At 38.0% G+C, this 17,896-nt stretch overlaps 1 protein-coding gene across 1 annotated transcript; it reads left to right on the top strand.

Moving 5' to 3' along the window:
- The first annotated feature begins 315 nt into the window (after positions 1–315).
- DNA2 (DNA replication helicase/nuclease 2) lies at positions 316–14,515 on the top strand. Its single transcript, XM_088525053.1, has 21 exons — positions 316–358; positions 684–863; positions 1,895–2,078; positions 2,514–2,659; positions 3,524–3,649; positions 4,541–4,760; positions 5,339–5,456; positions 5,769–5,934; positions 6,812–7,006; positions 7,206–7,436; positions 7,890–8,006; positions 8,112–8,221; positions 9,449–9,558; positions 10,220–10,444; positions 11,529–11,722; positions 11,839–11,928; positions 12,018–12,210; positions 13,169–13,258; positions 13,643–13,825; positions 13,986–14,132; positions 14,395–14,515. Exons 1-21 carry the CDS (start codon positions 348–350, stop codon positions 14,449–14,451), a joined length of 3,093 nt encoding a protein of 1,030 aa, XP_088381179.1. The 5' UTR covers positions 316–347; the 3' UTR covers positions 14,452–14,515.
- Positions 14,516–17,896: the final 3,381 nt, after the last annotated feature.

The raw sequence follows: 17,896 nt of genomic DNA, 5'->3' as shown, positions 1-17,896 counted from the left end.
GATTAGGAAGGGCATATCCTTATCCTTTATATATATATGTGTGTATATATATAAACCCTCTGTGATTATTAGTTGCCGCTGCCGCGCTGACAGCAGTGGCGGCTGTGGCGGTAACGGACCTGGGCGCGAGGCGGCCGTTGGGCGCGGGAGCCGCGCGCCCCGTTCTACCCGCGCGCGGGAAGGGCGGCCGGCTAGCGCCCCGCCTCCGGGCCGCTCCCATTGGCTGTGCCGGCCGCCTGCCCCCGGGGTGGGCGGGGCGATGGGCGGGGAGGCGGCAGTGCGCGTGCGCCGCGGCGGGCTCCGTGAGGCGCGGCGGGGAGAGCGGCGCGCGGCCCCCGGCTCCGGCCATGGCGGAGAGGTGCGGCCGGCGGGGGCGGCCCTCGCGCGGCGGGAGGGAGATTTAAAAGCGGCCCCTTTCGGAGCCGTTGGCCTGTTCCTCCCGGACCCCGTCCCTTTCCCACTCTTTGTATCTGGTCATGGTTGGTCTCGTCTTTCATGTCTGAAAAGATAATGGGAGAGGAAAAAACAGAAGGGAGAAACGTCCTCCCTTCTGCCTGTGTAAAACTTAACGCGTCCCTTGGAAAGGTGAAGGGATTGGAAGCTGAGCATACACCTGGAGCTCGTTGTCACCTTGTCTGTCGGTGGGCTGGTTTCTTTAATGCACTAATGAATTGTTGCTTCAGTTTTCAGAGTAAAGTCAGTGATTTCTATGACACGGTGCTTCAGAGGGGCTTGAACAACAGGTACCGTGTGCTGGAAGTCCGAGTGATGCAGAGGAATGGCAGGGAGCAGGAGAAGCACCTGAGGGTGACGCCGTCTCAGTCGCTGGAGGACACAGAGCTGTGTGTTCTGCAGGATGGATGGTAATGTGCGAAGAAATGCAGCCTGCAGAGGCATATCTGGGGAGTCACGTGTTCATATCTAAAAAGGGATAGTGGCCTGTTAACTGTTTTCATCTTGTTGCCTTTGTGATGAATTTCATTCTCCTAAAAACAATGAATAATATTTCATTTAAATAAACCTTCTGTAATGGAGCCTTATCAGTATATTAGGATAAGGGATATTCATCATGAGGGCAGCTGACATCATGCTTGCTTGCATCAAGTAAGCACTACCACCTGAAAGTTTTCATATAGTTACTCCTGTGTTCATGCTAACAAGCAGTAAAGCAGTAAACTCAAAGCATTTCGTCTGCATGTTGTCTTGCAATGTTCAGAAGTGTTCTTTTAAATGATGTACAATGCCTATAAAATACAAGCTTTTGCGCAGTCTGGTAAGATGGGTTTAGCTTGAGCTCTACAGAAAAAGTGTTTTTCAAGGGTACATCAGGGAGGATTCCACCTCAGGTGTTTGTGTGTTGCATGGTATGCTATAGAAGAAAGGACTAGTTCAGTCTTTTGCAATGCATGCGCATGCACTAGCTATTTGGTGCTGCTTTCCATTTTACTCTGGAAGCTGGTAGAGGAAATATAAATAATCTTATCTTGAACCTTGAAACTTGCAAGTCAGTAAAAACTATTCTGACCTTCTGAAACAAGCAGCACCAAACAAGTAAAAAGGTAGTTCTCATGTAATGTGCAAGAGCTGTATGCCAGTATAAATGGTAATGACACTGAGACATCTCAGCAGAGGGGCTGGTATACTGAGAATCTACCAGATTTTCCTACATGCAGGTTGTTCTGACACAGTACTCAAAAATATGCAGCTGTTGTCAGCTAAGAAATTCTCTAGTTTTTTTTTTTTCTGGAGTTTCTTTAAGTGAGCTTATTAAATATAAGCTTCTTTACAGATTCATTCTTTACAGATGTGCTGACTCTGTGAAATATGTTAATATACCTTTGAGTGTTTTGTATCTTTAGCTTACAAGTGGTTGTTCTTATGCATTACTTCATAGGGATTCTATTCCAGTTGTTCCAGGAGACATTATTCATTTAGAAGGGGAGTGTAGCTCTGGTACCTGGATAATAAATGAACAGTCTGGATACCTGATTCTTTACCCAGACCTGCTGCTTTCTGGCACTACAATAGCAAGTAGCATTCGATGTATGAGAAGAGCAGTGCTGAGTGAAAAATTCAGGGTGAGTGTTAATTATAGAGCTTAAAATGTTTTAATGCCTTTAGTTACTCTTTCACTTTAAGAATGAAAAATGGTGTTTTTGCCTTGTACTAAAACCAGTTGAAACACTGTATTCCAAAATGTAGTTATTAGCTGTTTTATAATGTTTTCAAAAAATAATTTAGAATGGAAACTGTCAGTCTTTGGCTGGGCTACTTGTATTTGTGGTGTGTGTGGTTTTTTAGAATGATGAGATAGGTTTTGGAGGCGTAATAGTGTTGGGATTACTTTGTGTGATCTGTTAAAACACAGTAAATATATATATATATATATATATATATATATTTGTAATGAAATGGGTGCTGTCCATCAAGTGCAGCAAACGAAAGTCAAGCACTTAGCATAAAGCTTCATTCACGTTGTATGACTCACATATGTTGTATGGCTTCTGTTGTAGCGCTCCGAGTCTGGGTCATGCCAAATGCTCGTTGGTACAATTCTTCATGACATTTTCCAGCAAGCAGTAACAAATAACTTGGCCCGTGAAAAAGTGGAAGAGCTAGCAAATAAAACTGTCTATGGACAAAAGTATCTTAAAGAAATGTAAGTAGCATTATAGGTTTTTTTTTTTTTTTTTTTTTTTTTTTTTAAGCTGGCAGATAAATTTCTACTTCAAGTGTAGCACTACCATCTGGAGAGTATTCTGCCAAATGACCTTGTTTAATGAAACTTTGATATTGCTTAGTAAAATACTTCTCTATTTTATAATGTCATTTACCTTCCCTGATGAGCTACTCTTAATGTGAATTATGCCTCTTGAGCAACAACAGGTCTGTTTTTTTGTCAGGTCAACAGGGGTTGATTTTTGTACCTGTAACAGTAGACTTCTGTGCATGTTTCAAAGCTGAATTACACTTGGCAATAAATGTTGCTCCTCAGGAAATTAAATAAACTTCTGACAGATTAGGCACTCCGATAGTTGCTATGCTTGTGTTCTTCACTGGGTTGCTGAAAGGCCCAGCCATGTAGGGACTTTTGTCTTATTTTCTGCACAAAGCTGGTAGAAATGCTATTCATACAGTCTTCTAGTTCCATCAGCAAATGACAAGGTGAATGATTGTCAGTTTTATGGTTTTTCTGATGGCATAGATTTAAATTGAATTCAAATAATGTAAAAATCCTATTCTAGCATCAGCGTTAAAAATAATATGTTGGGGTAATGTTAGCGGCCCTTAACCCATGAAGGTTTAAATGTTACTAAGGTTAGTGGCATTTTAATTTTAAGCTCTAGGATTACTTAAAGGCTTTTGAATCTCAGTCAAGTTGAACCTTAATAAATCTGTCATTTTCTGCACTTTATTGATGGTTCTTGCATTAGGGTTATTTCCATTAACCTTGCTAGTACTTGAATACTGGAGACAAGACTAATATTTTTGTCTTGTTATTAAGTATGATTTTGTTTTTCAGGTATCTCTTAAATCTGAAACAAAAAGAAATAATGCAGGAAGTAGAAGAATATTTGCCCTCATTTCATAAATGGGCGGAAGACTTCATGCACAATCCAGCAAACCAAAATAAAATGCAACTAAAACTGTAAGAAGTCAGATTTAAAAGTTCAAATCATTCTGTGTTGTTTTTCTTCTCCTAGGAAAAGCTAATTAAAAATTCTCAGTGTATTATATTTGACTATATTTAAAGAAAACTTTATGTGAATCTGTTCAGTAATGTAGATGATGGTCTCATTGCCCAAACAATCATCTTTGAGATTTGCATGTTTAATTGTCACTGCAAGTGGGAGGAAAGTCCTAAAAAAGGATACTAACAGAGGAAGAACTGACAAATACCATAGTGGTCTTCTTTTGTAAACAGTGTCAGACCAAGTAGAAATGTTACTAATTAGAAGAACTAGCATGTGTGATGAGCTGATTGAGCCAACCGATAATGATATATATAAACTTACTGATAATATTATAGACAGACTTACAGACTATAGTATGAAACTATTAATCAAGTGCAGTTCTTTACCGAGACAAATTTATCAGTGAAACTTCTTTCACTGAATTGTGGCAGAGCTCTTCCTGCCTGGGGCTTCTCGTTGTCAGTTGTAATAGCTTCATGAACTGGCATATCCGAGTAAAACACTTGTCAGCCGTCTCCAGTGGGTGTTATAAAACTTTTTGAAAAGATTAAACGTTTTGGGGTATGTTCATGCAGAAAATACTAAAAACTAATAAGAACAGATTTAGATTCTTTATTAACTTCATTGCAAACTGAGGTGAATAGCAGAACTACACATAGCAAAGCTTTCTGATGGGATGCTTCCTCCCTTTATAGAAAAATAGTTTGAATTGAGTTTTTTTCCCTGAAGTTAGTGCTTAAAGAGTACATATAATGCAAAAGTCATTATTACTTAATTACAACATTGATAATATTACAATATCAAGGGAAATCAGTAACTTCTGACTTGCTTTGTTTTCTTCCTAGATCAAGTAATGGGAAAGTAGATGATCTGTCTTCTAGGATAGAAATTGTAGATATCCTAGACATCGAAGAGACTCTCTGGTCTCCCAGGTTTGGGTTGAAGGGCAAGATTGATGTTACAGCCAGTGTGAAAATCCATTGCCAGTCTGGAGTACAGTCTAGGATAATGCCCCTGGAACTCAAGTCTGGCAAAGAATCTAACTCCATCGAACACAGAAGTCAGGTACAAATAATAGGTGATTTTAACTATATCGATGACTGCATATAAACTTTTATGTAATCAGATGGCCCTTTGTGTTATAAATGTAATTTCTTGCTTGTGTGTGATATAATTTAAAATAAGAGGTGGCTAATCACGGCAGTCCAAAGCTGCTGTTAAAAAATGAAAATGAACTCAGATGAAGGAATTATATACATTTACTACTTTAAAACATTTTTATGTGTGGTTTTTCTTTTTTTCTTTTTAATCCTGAATAATCTTTAGTCTCCTGTTACTACATTGAATTATTGGCCGAGGCAAAATGCTTCAATAAATAGTGCCTCTTTTCAAACAACTCATCCAACCTAGAGATTCTAGGGTTGGATTAACCTTTGCTAAGGAAGGTATCTTTTAATTGAAATCCTTGGTTAGACACTTATTGCTTTTGCTTTGTAGATTACCCGTGATAGAACTGACAGCTTAATTATATAAATTATGGAAATGCTGTTTATAATGTACTTGAAACTTATTGCTCTATATTAATATATATGGGTATGTATGTTTATGTGTGTATGTGTATATCAATAAATATATATTTTCAGGTTATTCTCTATACACTACTGAACTTAGAACGGAGAGTAGATCCTGAAGTTGGATTTCTTATTTATCTTAAAACTGGTACTATGTATCCTGTTTCTGGAACTCGTATGGATAGAAGAGGTAAAGCTGTTCCTTAGCTCTAGAAACCATACTTTGCTATCTTAATTACAATAAAACAGTATGGTTTATTTTCTTGACTGTATCTGTACTTACAGATATATCACTTATCCGTCTTACTCATTTGAATAAGCTGGTGTTTAAAAACTTGGATTAGCTAAAGTATATTTTATTAATGCTCTGTTAGGACTTCCTGCTATATAAATACCTACTTTTTACCTGGCTAATGAAAAGCTGATGGCTGATTACTTCTGAGTTAGAAATCATTAAAACCAAAATCCAAAATATCAGCTTAGTTTGTTCTTTTCTTCACAGAATTAATGAAGCTAAGAAACCAGATGGCTTTCTACTTAATGCATGGTACATGTAAGTCTACTGTGGGAAGAAAGCAAACGCAGCTTGCTGCTTTGCCTCCTATAATTGATGACAGTCAAGCCTGTAAATACTGTTCCCAAGTGCACAATTGCTTTCTATATAGCAGGTAAGCAATAATAAGGAAGAGATACTTTGATTCTTGTTCCTAAATAAGCTTGAAATGCATTTTTTGATCATTTCTTCCCTCCTCCCCTGCCTAGTGCACAGTGTTGTATTTGAGTTGACTCTTACCCTCAAATAAATAATGTTTCATACACTCCTGTGCAACTTCTACATTAGGCAGGTAAGTCTCTGTTTCTGCACAGATTTTTCTGTTTATTCAGATTTATTTTCAGCAAGACAAGATCTGAGCTAACTTCTAATATAATAGTTAATGAAGATTTTTTTTTTAAACCTATGTTAATAAGAATTATTTTAATGAAGCTATACCCTTGCAACTCTCCAAACTGGCAGTCTTTTGAGGGAATAGAACTGAGTTATGGCTGGTTAAAAACTCTTTCCATTTTATTCTGTACACAGTATTTTTTGGTCTAAACTAGACCAATATGTGTGAAATGCTACTTCTGATGTTCAGCTGCCATGGCAATAGGATTATTCCTAGTAGTGCAGCTTTTTTCCGTTTGCGTAGAAATAACTTTTCCCACTTGAAGTTTGCAGTTATGTACATGATTATATGTAATGTCTGTGGATGTTTCGTTTGAGATAAATGCCTAGAAGAACAGAATTGACTCTCTATATAACTGTGGAATTCCCTTCACTTAGTTAAATCTCAATATGGTAGTCATATCTTAACTAAAAATGTAATAAAAAGTCATAAATCTGAATATATGTAGTTCTGTTTTAAAAAAAAAAAAAAAATCCTGTGAAAGTGGCCTTTCAGTAATTTTTTGCCTTTAATCATTCCAGATTAGCATTATGTACATGTAGACTTGCAAGGAAAGAGTTACAAGCTGACTGTTTTTTGTACTTGGGTTTTTTGCTAGGGCTGTAGAACAAAAGATGGCCAGTGTGTCTCTTCCTCCTGTTATGGTACCTGTTATTGAAAAAGAGACCCAGCATCTGAAACCCTCCCACTTAGAGTATTTCAGCCTGTGGTATCTAATGTTATCCTTGGAACTACAAAGTGGAGAGAGTAAAAAGGGATCTAAAAACATATGGATGATACCTTCTTTGGAAAGGTGAGAGTTAATTCTTAACCTAATACAAATTATGCCTTCTTCAGTGACTGGAAGAAAGGTGTGATATATTTGTAGTGTTTTCCCTACAATGGAAATGAGTTGTTTGTTTTCAAGTCCTTGTAGAAATATTCTTTAAAATATTCCCTTCACTGAGATGATCTTGTACTTGAATATATATTCATATTTAATATTTTCACAGAGAGAAGGCTGGAGATTGTGTTGGAAACATGATCAGAACTGGTCAAGTGCAGGAGATTTATGAAGGACAATATCTACATTGTTTCCAACGTAAAAATGGTGCGATACCTATAACAAACCTCTTGGTTGGTGACAGAGTGGTCGTAAGTGGAGAGGAAAATGGTTTGCTTGGCTTGACTACTGGCTATGTTAGAGAAGTCACTGCCACAAATGTCTACTGTTTGTTGGGCAGGTAATAAAGGTGGGGTGTGGGAAGGAAGTCTGTCTGAAAGCACTCTTCCTGGTGCTAATACTTTGGTGCTTCCATGCCCCTCAAAAACTCTGACATAGGTCTGATTAACTTTGCTGGGATTGGGGGAATACATGTCCAGGATTCTTGCAATTAAAAATGTTGGGCTTTGGTCTATGTCTATGCCTTTGTGTTTAATAAGGTTGCTTAATTAAAAGCAGACTTTCAAATTCTATGTCATTATGACTGCACCAGGAGACTGGATTACTGTGTTAACAGCAGTTTTCGTTATTGTGACTATGCTGCCTTTGAATTGGGCCTTGTTCATATCCTGCCTCTGAGGAGTTATCTGCTTGGGTTGTTTCTTCCGGCTATTGCTTCACTCTGTGACATTAGGGAGGCTTCACTTAACACTTATTACTAAGTTATTTTGTCCATGGTACTGTCATCCTTCAGGAATTTGTCCAAGCTTCCAAAGAACACTGTATTTAGATTGGATCATGAAGAAGGAAACTTTGGTATAGGTATCCCCCTTGAAAATCTTTCCAAATTGATGGAAGACACCCCAGTCAGGTATTTAAAAAAAAAAAAAAAAAAAAAAAAAAAAAAAAACCTTTCACACTTTTTAAGATTTTAGGTAGAGTTTCTCAATTGGTATTCTTATTTCTACTTCCACAGTGAAAAGCTTCGCAACTTGATAATTGACTTCCACAAACCATGTTTCATTCAGCATTTGAGTTCTGTCCTTCCTCCTGAAGCTAAGGAAACTGTTGCAAATATTTTAAAAGGTACGAAATTTGTTTTCCTCCCCCCGCGCAAGCCAGCTGCTTATAAGTCAGCCATTACTGCCAAAACAGTTATCACGTCACGTTAAATAGATCTTTTTTCCCTACTTGGAGGTTCATTTATAACTTTCTGTTTAAAAATAAACTTAAAAAAGCTTTCTTAAAGTGAAATTCATAAACTAGTTGGAAAAATGACTAAATATCGCTTTACAATTCTAGTTTTACCGTTATTAGTTCCTACAGCTTAGTTTCAGATGGAGTAACGTGATTACATCTCTGACTTGCAGAAAATTGGGGTCAGGGAAGACTTTTGGCACAGGGGAAGTGGACTCTGAGGGATTGGAAGCACCTGAAATTTGGTGTGAGTTCCCTCGTACTGGCTTTTCTGCTGACCTGTGGCATACAGTGTAGTAGTTGCTTTTGTGGGAGTTCTGTGTAAAGCAAAATAATTTTGCTTTACGTGGAAGCATCATTTGTTCACTGAAATTACACTGTCATTCTTGACAGAATTGTCGGTGAAAACATTTAACTCTATTTTCTTAAAGCAAATCAAACTCTTATTAAAAAAAAAAATGTAGTCTGAAGACAAAGATGTGGCTTATTGCTTTGAGGTCTTCTTTAAATAAGAGTTTTGCCCAACCTCCCATGCAGCCACTGAAGGGATAGGAAAAGGAGGAATTGTATCCCTAAATTCAAGAATAACAAAAGTGCATGGAAGAGCTAGACAAAAGCATCTTCCCAGAGGAAGAGTACATGTGAGACATGTTTTGTTTTTACAGTAAATCTAGGCATTTCTTAAAACTTGAACTTTGCCCAGTCCAGGATCACTGGCCATCTGCATCAGACTGTGGAAAAACAGCTCTGATCGTGTTTCTTATTTTCAAGATGATGCCACCTGTGCAGCAAGGTTTATGTTTGAGCGTGAAAAGAGGTATGATAAAGTAGATAAGACATCTTATGCAGATGGTAATTTAGGGCATTAGGGGGAAAAAAATAACAAAAGGCCTATGGTGAAGAAATGTCTTTAATGACTTATTTCTAGGGCTGTAGAGCAGATCTGTACAGCTTATCTGTGTGCCGTTGTGTTTAATATCATTACTTCATTATAATCCACAGGCTTACTTTGCTATGTCTTTAAAGGCTTTAGCAGAGAAGGAAACTTGATTAGATTAAATACAGAAAATGTAACTATTATTAATGAGAGGCATTTCACTTCCTTTTTCTTTAAAGGTCTTAATAAGCCTCAGAAGCAGGCAATGAAACAAGTGTTGCTTTCGAAGGACTACACGCTTATCGTGGGTATGCCCGGAACAGGAAAAACTACCACAATATGTGCTCTGGTAAGATCATGTAACCTGATATTGGAAAATTTTGTGAGATTAAGGAGGGCATTAAACAAACTGCATAACACATACTTCTCTAAAACAATTGTGATGCCTTAATCAACTATTATCTGCATAACTTCAAAAAAGAATACGCATTTATTTCTACTTAATAACTTGCATTTGGTAGTATTAAATATACACGTGGGAGGGAGGAGAGTGAATTGTGTTATGTAATCATTTTGATTTTAAAATTAGTCATTCCCAAAAGTAAGTCCTCACTTCTTGAGTTACAACTCAAAAAAAGGTCTCCTTGGGGAAGTCTGCAACTTGTCTGTTATAAACAATATAAATCCGTTATGGAGTTTGCTGGCTACTTGTTGTAACTGGTGGTCCTATTTCCCCAGGAATGTCCTCTAGGAGCATACTGGATTATAGCTGTGGGCTGAGTGAGTTGTTCTTGAAATAGCAGCAATGTTTTACCTCTGTTTGTCATCTTTCCTGAAAGAGCATCTTAGGCTTTTATTTTTTTCCCTGCTGCACAAGAAAGCTCATGGGGAAAGAGGAGGATAGAGAGCAGGCAGCTACTGCTGAGTCCCTCTGTGTGGAGCTCCAACTTGGAGTTGCTAATTCCTATGTGTAAATTGCCAACTTTTCTTCTTCCTATACCAATGATTAGGTGAGAATTCTTTCTGCTTGTGGCTTCAGTGTTCTTCTGGCCAGTTTTACACACACTGCTGTGGACAACATCCTGTTGAAGCTGGCCAAATTCAAAGTAGGATTCTTGCGCTTGGGGAGAGCTCAGAAGGTTCATCCAGATATACAGAAGTTTACAGAAGAAGAAATTTGCAGGTCCAAATCAATTAAGTCTGTAACTGATTTGGAAGAGCTCTATAACAGTCAGGTGAGAAGAACTTTTGCTAGCCCTGCGAGACATTATAGATCATTACATTAGGATTCTGGTTGTTCAGATACTGTAGAAAGGGAACCCATTCCAAAGGGATGTTACTGGTACAAGAAATCTGACCCCCAAAAAATCAATTCAATCAAGTTAATTCCTGTATCACTTCCATTTATAGCAGGTAACAACAAAATAAAATCAATCTGAAAGTTGAAAGGCATTTTGTATGTCTACGCAAAATAACTAATTATGCTAAGTAATAATTCCCTTAGACTCTATTGCTTTTATCTGAGATATTGCTTCATGGTACCTATATATCTTCCAACATGGTCTTGCCCATAACAGATCAATATGTGGTCCCATGACAGCTTGATCCAATTAAGGAAAAGGTGGTGTAACTGCAGCTTCCTCTTCCATCTTTATTCACATTGTTGTTTGTCCCTCTTTCCCTTCCACTTGGGCTGGTTGTGACTTTTACGCAATCAGAGGGTGGGGAAGATAGAGTTTTACTGTTGGGCTGATCTGACCAAAAAATGGTTTGTTGTACTTTTCTGCTCACTGACATGGCAGGAGAATAACTGCAGTCGTAAGAGAAATTACTAGATGATTTTTGTTTTTAGTCACTTTAGATTGCGGTTGAAGCACAGAGGTGGAAATAAATGTGCTGCCATTTCATTTTTCTCTGGAATAATTCTCTTTTCACCTCACCAATTTTTTTTTTTTTAAGGCAGATACCTCACCATACTGCATAAGCTGTGCTTATTTGTACTTAGAACCTGTTAATGTCCTAAGTGCATGTCAGGAACATGGTATGAGGTAGCTCCTTGTCTAAGGCTGTCTTTTACAGTTGCCATTTGTGACTAGTATAAAATTTCAAGAATGTGAGGTGAATATATACGCGAGGTGTGAACTGATCTGAATCAAGGATTAATGATGTGATTTCTTTTAAAAATTTTCCTTTTTCTAATCTGTAAGAATTGGAAATATTTTATATGTTGGAAACTTTTCTTATTTTATTTGCAAAATGTAGTATTAATGGATACATATATAAGGCATCTCTTACCTTAAAGTGTGTCTCCATTTTCAGCCAGTGGTTGCAACATCTTGCATGGGAGTAAATCACCCCATCTTTGTTCGGAAGCAGTTTGATTTCTGTATAGTTGATGAAGCTTCCCAAATCAGCCAGCCCATCTGCCTGGGCCCGCTCTTCTCTTCCAAAAGGTTTGTGCTGGTGGGGGATCACCAGCAGTTGCCTCCACTTGTACAGAATGCAGAAGCCAGGTAAGATAAAATGCTGCTGGGGAACTGTCAGTAGTATGAGCTTTGGGAAGCTCTTGCAATGTTTTGACTGGGGTATTATCTCTGTGTTTGTTTTTTGTGTGTCTGTTTTGTAACAGAGATCTTGGCATGAGTGAAAGCTTATTTAAGAGGCTGGAACAAAACCAGAATGCTGTTGTCCAGTTAACTGTGCAATACAGAATGAATAGGTATTAAAACTTTTGTTTCTTATACTAGAGTTTTTAATACAGGGTTTAAATAGCAATGTTTGACACTGTTCTTGTCTTTAAATCCTTAGTAAAATTATGTCATTGAGTAACACGTTGGTGTATGAAGGCAAACTGGAGTGTGGCTCAGAGAAGGTGTCAAAAGCCACTGTGAACTTGCCCAATCTGAAGCAATTGAAACTGGATCTTGCAGATTCTTCAAAAATGTGGTTGAAAAAAGTACTTGAACCAGATACACCTGTGTGTTTTCTAAACACAGAGAAGGTGAAGTTAATAATATTCTCCTTTCAGAAGTATGTATTTGTAAATTTAAATACAGTGAATGTGTAAGAATTTATCGAGCTTAAAGGTAAAATAATTAGCTTTTAAAAATGGTCTAGTTATGTGCAAGATGTGCAGATTTATCTACTATAGCTGATGAATTGTGATAGTGCATCTACTGCTAGGAATACTTCATCTCATAGCAGTTGAAAAGTTTGATTTAGCAGGTATTACAGAAATTGAGTGCGCTCTGAACTCTGTCCTGGTTTTTCAACTATTTGGATAGACCTAGATTTTGATACTTTTCTAAAAAAGTGCCTAAGCTTAATAGGGAGGGACCTTTTCTAGGAATGCTTCAGTAGCTGCCAAGCCCTTCACAGACATCATAATGTTAGGGAGATGGACTAATTGATGTTAGTGATATTTTGTTTAAACTTCAAGGAGGTAAACATAAGCCGAGAGGATAACTTGTAAAAATGTGGTTACCAAAATAACAAGAGTATGACTTTTTTTTTTTTTAGGCTTGTTCCTGGATTTCAGATCTCATTTATACATGATGCAGAAAAGGGAGTTTTTAGTTAAGAAAGCTAACTTGTGTGAATGCCTCTCTTCCTTTTCTTTGAACTTTGGAAGTTTTATTTGATACTGCCATCCATTTTTCACATGGCTTATATGGTATTATGTGGTATGAACTGTAAGGTCAGATGATGAAACTTTAGCAATTGCTTGAGGTGACTTGCTGTTGCTGGAAACTCATCTTAAAAGATTCTTTCACTTTTTTTTTTTTTGTAAATGTAGCATTACAAAATAGAGGTCTGTGTTTTTAAAACTTAGCATTCGGCCTTTTTAAACTCTTTGGTTAAACTTTTCTGTAAAATAAATAGGTAATGATTTAGTATTCAGAATATTCTGTGTCATTGTAGACCACAAGAGTCATCATTTTCATTTGTATTTTTTCAAGGTCCCAGCACCAGAACATGCAGAAAAAGGTGGTGTAAGTAATGTGACAGAAGCCAAAATAGTGCTCTTCCTCACATCATTATTTATCAAGGTATCTTCTTTAATATGTTGTTTGGAGGGCCAGCTTCATAACAATTTTACATTGATATATGCCTCACAACTACACTTACCTGGTTATTCTTTGAGTTATTTCTGAATGCAATAAATACTTTAAAAATGTGTGTGTGTGTGAGGGGGGGTAGAAAGGGATTTGCCTTTCTTGCTTCATCTAGTCAACTTTAGTACAAAATAATTCTAACTGAGTGCTGAATGCTTGCCTTAAATTTTCAGGAAGAAAGAAGAAACAAGAATTTAGAAGGTTTCTGTTTTCTTTCTGGGTAATGACAGAGCTTGGAGTCTCGCAATAACAGTGTAGCGACAATATCTTGCAGCATTGTAAAAATTGAACAACAAATTTTTCTTTTTCTTTGTTCAGGCTGGCTGTAAGCCTTCAGACATTGGTATTATATCGCCATACAGACATCAATTAAAAACAATCACTGATTTGATGGCAAGATTAAAAGAAAATAGAGTGGAAGTCAATACTGTAGACAAATACCAAGGAAGAGACAAAAGTATTATAATTGTGTCCTTCGTTAGAAACAGTCATGATGAAAACGTGAGTTGGTTGTATTATTTTGACTTTTTCAGTCAAATTAGAATTCAAAAACAACCCTGAACCTTAAGCTTAAATGACGCTATTTTCAAAATATGTTTTACATTTCAGAATTTAATGTACATAGTTGCAAAAATAAAAACAAGCTCTGCTTATTTAACAGCTTGGCAGCCTTCTGAAGGACTGGCGACGTCTTAATGTTGCTATCACCAGAGCCAAACACAAACTGATCATGGTCGGTTGTGTTCCGTCCCTGTGCCGCTATCCTCCTTTAGAGAAGTTACTCTGCCATTTACAGTCTGAATCAATGATATCCTTTTTTTTTCTCCATGCTGTTTTATGAAAGAGGGGAGATAAGTTTGACTTCTGGAGGGTAGAAGGGAAGGATAGGAAGAACTTTGATTTCTTAGGTTATACTTACAATACAGCACTGCAGGAGCACACATTTAAACATTGACAGAGTGGTTTTGTTGGCTGTTTTCTTTGCTAACACTAATATGCAAGAGTTTTGTGTTTTTGTGAAAGCAATACATTACCAAATTGCTTGAGTACTGTTTCCTTAACTTGTTTACATCATCAGTCTTCCAGCAGGTGCTCATGAAAGTATCCAGAAATGTAGCATTTTATGACCCTAAAGATCAGGAACTTGATGGACATATTTTGTGAGTGCTGCTGAATGTAAATAACTCATCAGTGGGGTATGAGTGCTGCTATGCACCATTCAATCTGAGTCAGGCTGAACAGAAATGATTATTTTAAAGGTTGCTTTTCAGTAAAAATGATGATTGCTGTTCCTTTCTTGATGGGTAGTTCTCTGTGTAAGTGAATGGAAAAACTTGGAGGGATAAATCAATGTTGCTTTGAGTCAGTTTTTTTAGGCTCAGATTGGTTTTAAAGATTTGTTTACATACAGCAATTTTTATTACTATTCATAATTAACATATCCTGGTTCTGTAGTTTAGAAAAGAAATAGGAAATTTTTTCTTCTTGTCTTCAAAGCCTCATGTTCCTATTAAATATTACTCCTGCTTGTAAATAGTGAACTTTTATATACATAATGTAATTAATACCTTATGAAGGTCCCTTGATGACCTGTTTAAAATGTTCTGCATAAATGTGAAAAAGGTGAGGCTGATTTATTTAACTTTTTTATGAACTAAATTATTAAGATTAATCTCTCTAAGAGAAGTTCTGCTTATTGAAAGTCAGAGTTCAAGTCTTACTCTTTTCCCTGGTTTTGGTCTTTTTTTTTTTTTTTGAATAAAAGATGAAACGAGAAACAGCTTGATGGTGAAGAAATTTACACATCCCATTTCTATTTAAAAAAAAAAAAAAAAAGATAGTGTATCTGTAATACGAGGTATCCTTGATGGATCTAGTTTAGGTTTCTCTATGCTACCTCATATTGTACCATATTTTGTACCACTATTGTACCACAATTGTACTCTGTTGTACCACTGAGCCTTTTCTTTCAAAGACCGCTTGAAGCAACCTCACATTTTTTGACTTCTTAAATATCGTTAGTATTTGAGGGATGAGTGCATGTAGTTACGAACTTCTACATCTCTTAAAGGTGAGCATCTTCGACTTTTTTTTAACCTGCTCTGACTTTTGTAATGTCTGTGATGAAATAAAGGTGCGTTTTGTTATCTTTTGATGCTTTACAAAAATCTTGTTATTTTTTCCCTTAATAAATTGAGTGACACTATGTCCCCTTTTCAGGTTTAAATATGCACTTCATCAGCAAGGGTATCACTGCCCTGGATCTCTTTAGGAATAGGTGGGGGGTTGAGCACTGAGTCATTCCTAAAATGAAAGTACTGCAGGATCGGAGGCTGAATTATGATGTTCAATATTCAGCCTCTTGGGTGCGTGTTTTTTTTTTTTTTTTTTTCTCCCCCCCCTTCTCCTCCTCTTCAAAGAAGGGTGGGAGTCTCCCGCTGGCCGGGAAGCAGCCCCTCCGGTCCTACCGCTTTCTCCCTTTTCTCCCTTATTCGGCTCCAGGCTCCCGCAGGCCGCCCGGGGGCGGTCCTCCCGCCGCCGGGGGCGCCGTTGGGCGCGGAGGGAGGCCGGGCCGGCGCCGCGGCAGCCGCCGGGAGCGGCGGGGCGGCTTCCTCTCCATCTGCTGCTCCTCTCCAGCCATGGGTAAGCGGCGTGGGAGCCGCGGCGGGGTCGGGGTGCGAGCCGTGGGGGACGAGCCCGCGGGCCGGGCCCTCCGTTGTGGGCGCCGCCCGCGCATAAAATGGCCGTTGGGGCCGGGCGCGGCCGTTAGCGCGGCGCAGGCTGGTGCTCACCTCTAAGGCGGGGGCTGCTCGTGGAGGCGCGGCCGGGCGCCCCTGCTGCGGGCTCCAGAGCTGGCGTGACTGCGCATTTTTCCCTTGTGTAGATGTGCATTGTGTGTGTCTGCTTATAACGAGCTTGTGGCTGCTCAGCCAGGCTGGCAGGGGAATTGCCCCTTGCGGGAAGCCCCGCTGGCCCGACTGGTGAAGCCGGTGCAATCAGTGTTGCCTACAGCTGGGTTCTTCAGCTGCTGCTTTGGCGTGTAAAATCTGTACTCGGTTTTTGCTCACTGCGTCGGCCCCATCTGATCCCTCAGCAGCAGTTCATGGTTCATAGCTGTTTACATAGCACCTTATTTAAAATCTTAAATCTTGTTTTTTTATTTTTTTTTATTTATTTTTATTTAATTCTGAAGCAGCTAAGAATTGCATTCAATGAATTGCATTGTGTGAATGCAGAATTGCATTTTGCAATGAACCATACCTGCCTTAGAAAGACAAAGCAAAGAGTAATTGTGTTTGTGGGGAGATTCTACCCCAAAAGTCCAAGTGAGGTGTCTTGAAATGAATTTGTAAGATGCTTTTGGGGATGTGAGCGTTTAGTGTTGTTAATGGCAGAAGGGGAAGGCCATGTGAGCTTTGCTGATAGAAACAGTCGTGTTGCAAACCTTCGTCTTCTTCAGAAAGGGGCTGCTGATACTGCATTTTTTAGGGTTGATTTAGTCCCTCATGTTTGAGTGGCCAAGCAGCCAAGAAACAAACCAGGGAACTGTGTCAGCTCTCTAGCTAAATATTTGCCAAAGTGCTGACTGATGGACTTCTCTGTCAGCAATATGTCTTCTCTGACCATTTTTAAAGTTCCCTTGATGTACTGGTAAATGGTGAGAACATTAAAAATAATTTTTAAGGTTATCTTGGAATTTTTTATTTTATTTAAAGACTGAGGTATATTAGGTAACATATTATAGTAACTTGATATTTGACAGGCAGTTAAACTGGAAAAATCTAGGTTTCCAATGCCTGATACCTATGCAAAAAAATGAGACAAATCATTTTGTTGCTGTTTGAGGAATATATTCAGCAGTAAGTTCCATCGGCAATAATTTCTTTTTTTCTCCCTTTTTTTCTTTAATTTCTACACCAGAATTTAATTTTCTTTATGCTTTCCAGATGTCCAAGATTAAGTCATATACCAATACTTCGATTTGCAAAGGAAGAAGTTCTCAGTTTTCCTCAAACCCAAATATGTGCACCTATTTTAACATCTGTGGCTCAGTGCATTAAAAAAAAAAATGTTGTTAGCTTTCTTATTTGCACTTCAGTCTGTTAGTTTTAATTGCAAATAGCAGAAACCAGCAAATCCAAACTTTCTTGGCTACTTCCCAAATTAATCAGCTTGTGTTTTGAATAAACAGAGGGTTGTTTTGTTTCTGTTTCAGCTTGGCAATTAAATTGTCTTGAATTAAAGGGCTTTATTTGAGGAAAAAAAAGAAAAAGAAAGAAAGAAAATGAAAATAAACTAAAAATCTCTTGAACACTCTGGATTCAGTAGCTGGAAGTTTAGGAAGAGGAGCTGTGTCCATCTTGTCAGATTAGAAAAATTTTAAAAACCCGATATTTTACTGATCAGGTTTAATCCACAAATCTGCATTTTGTACTGTTACATTTTGTAAGCTTACTGTAGGTGTTTTTAAGCAAAACTTTCAAAGCAACACTTTTTAGTATTCGTAAACTTTTCTGTGTAGGAAATACTTTGTAATCGTGTGAGTGACTTAAATCTCAGTTCTTCAAAACC

Source organism: Tinamus guttatus, unplaced genomic scaffold, assembly GCF_059628265.1.
Source record: "Tinamus guttatus ecotype Peru unplaced genomic scaffold, ASM5962826v1 Tinamus_guttatus_pri_ptg000023l, whole genome shotgun sequence".
Lineage (NCBI taxonomy): Eukaryota > Metazoa > Chordata > Aves > Tinamiformes > Tinamidae > Tinamus > Tinamus guttatus.
This window is presented reverse-complemented; position numbering and strand designations above follow the sequence as displayed.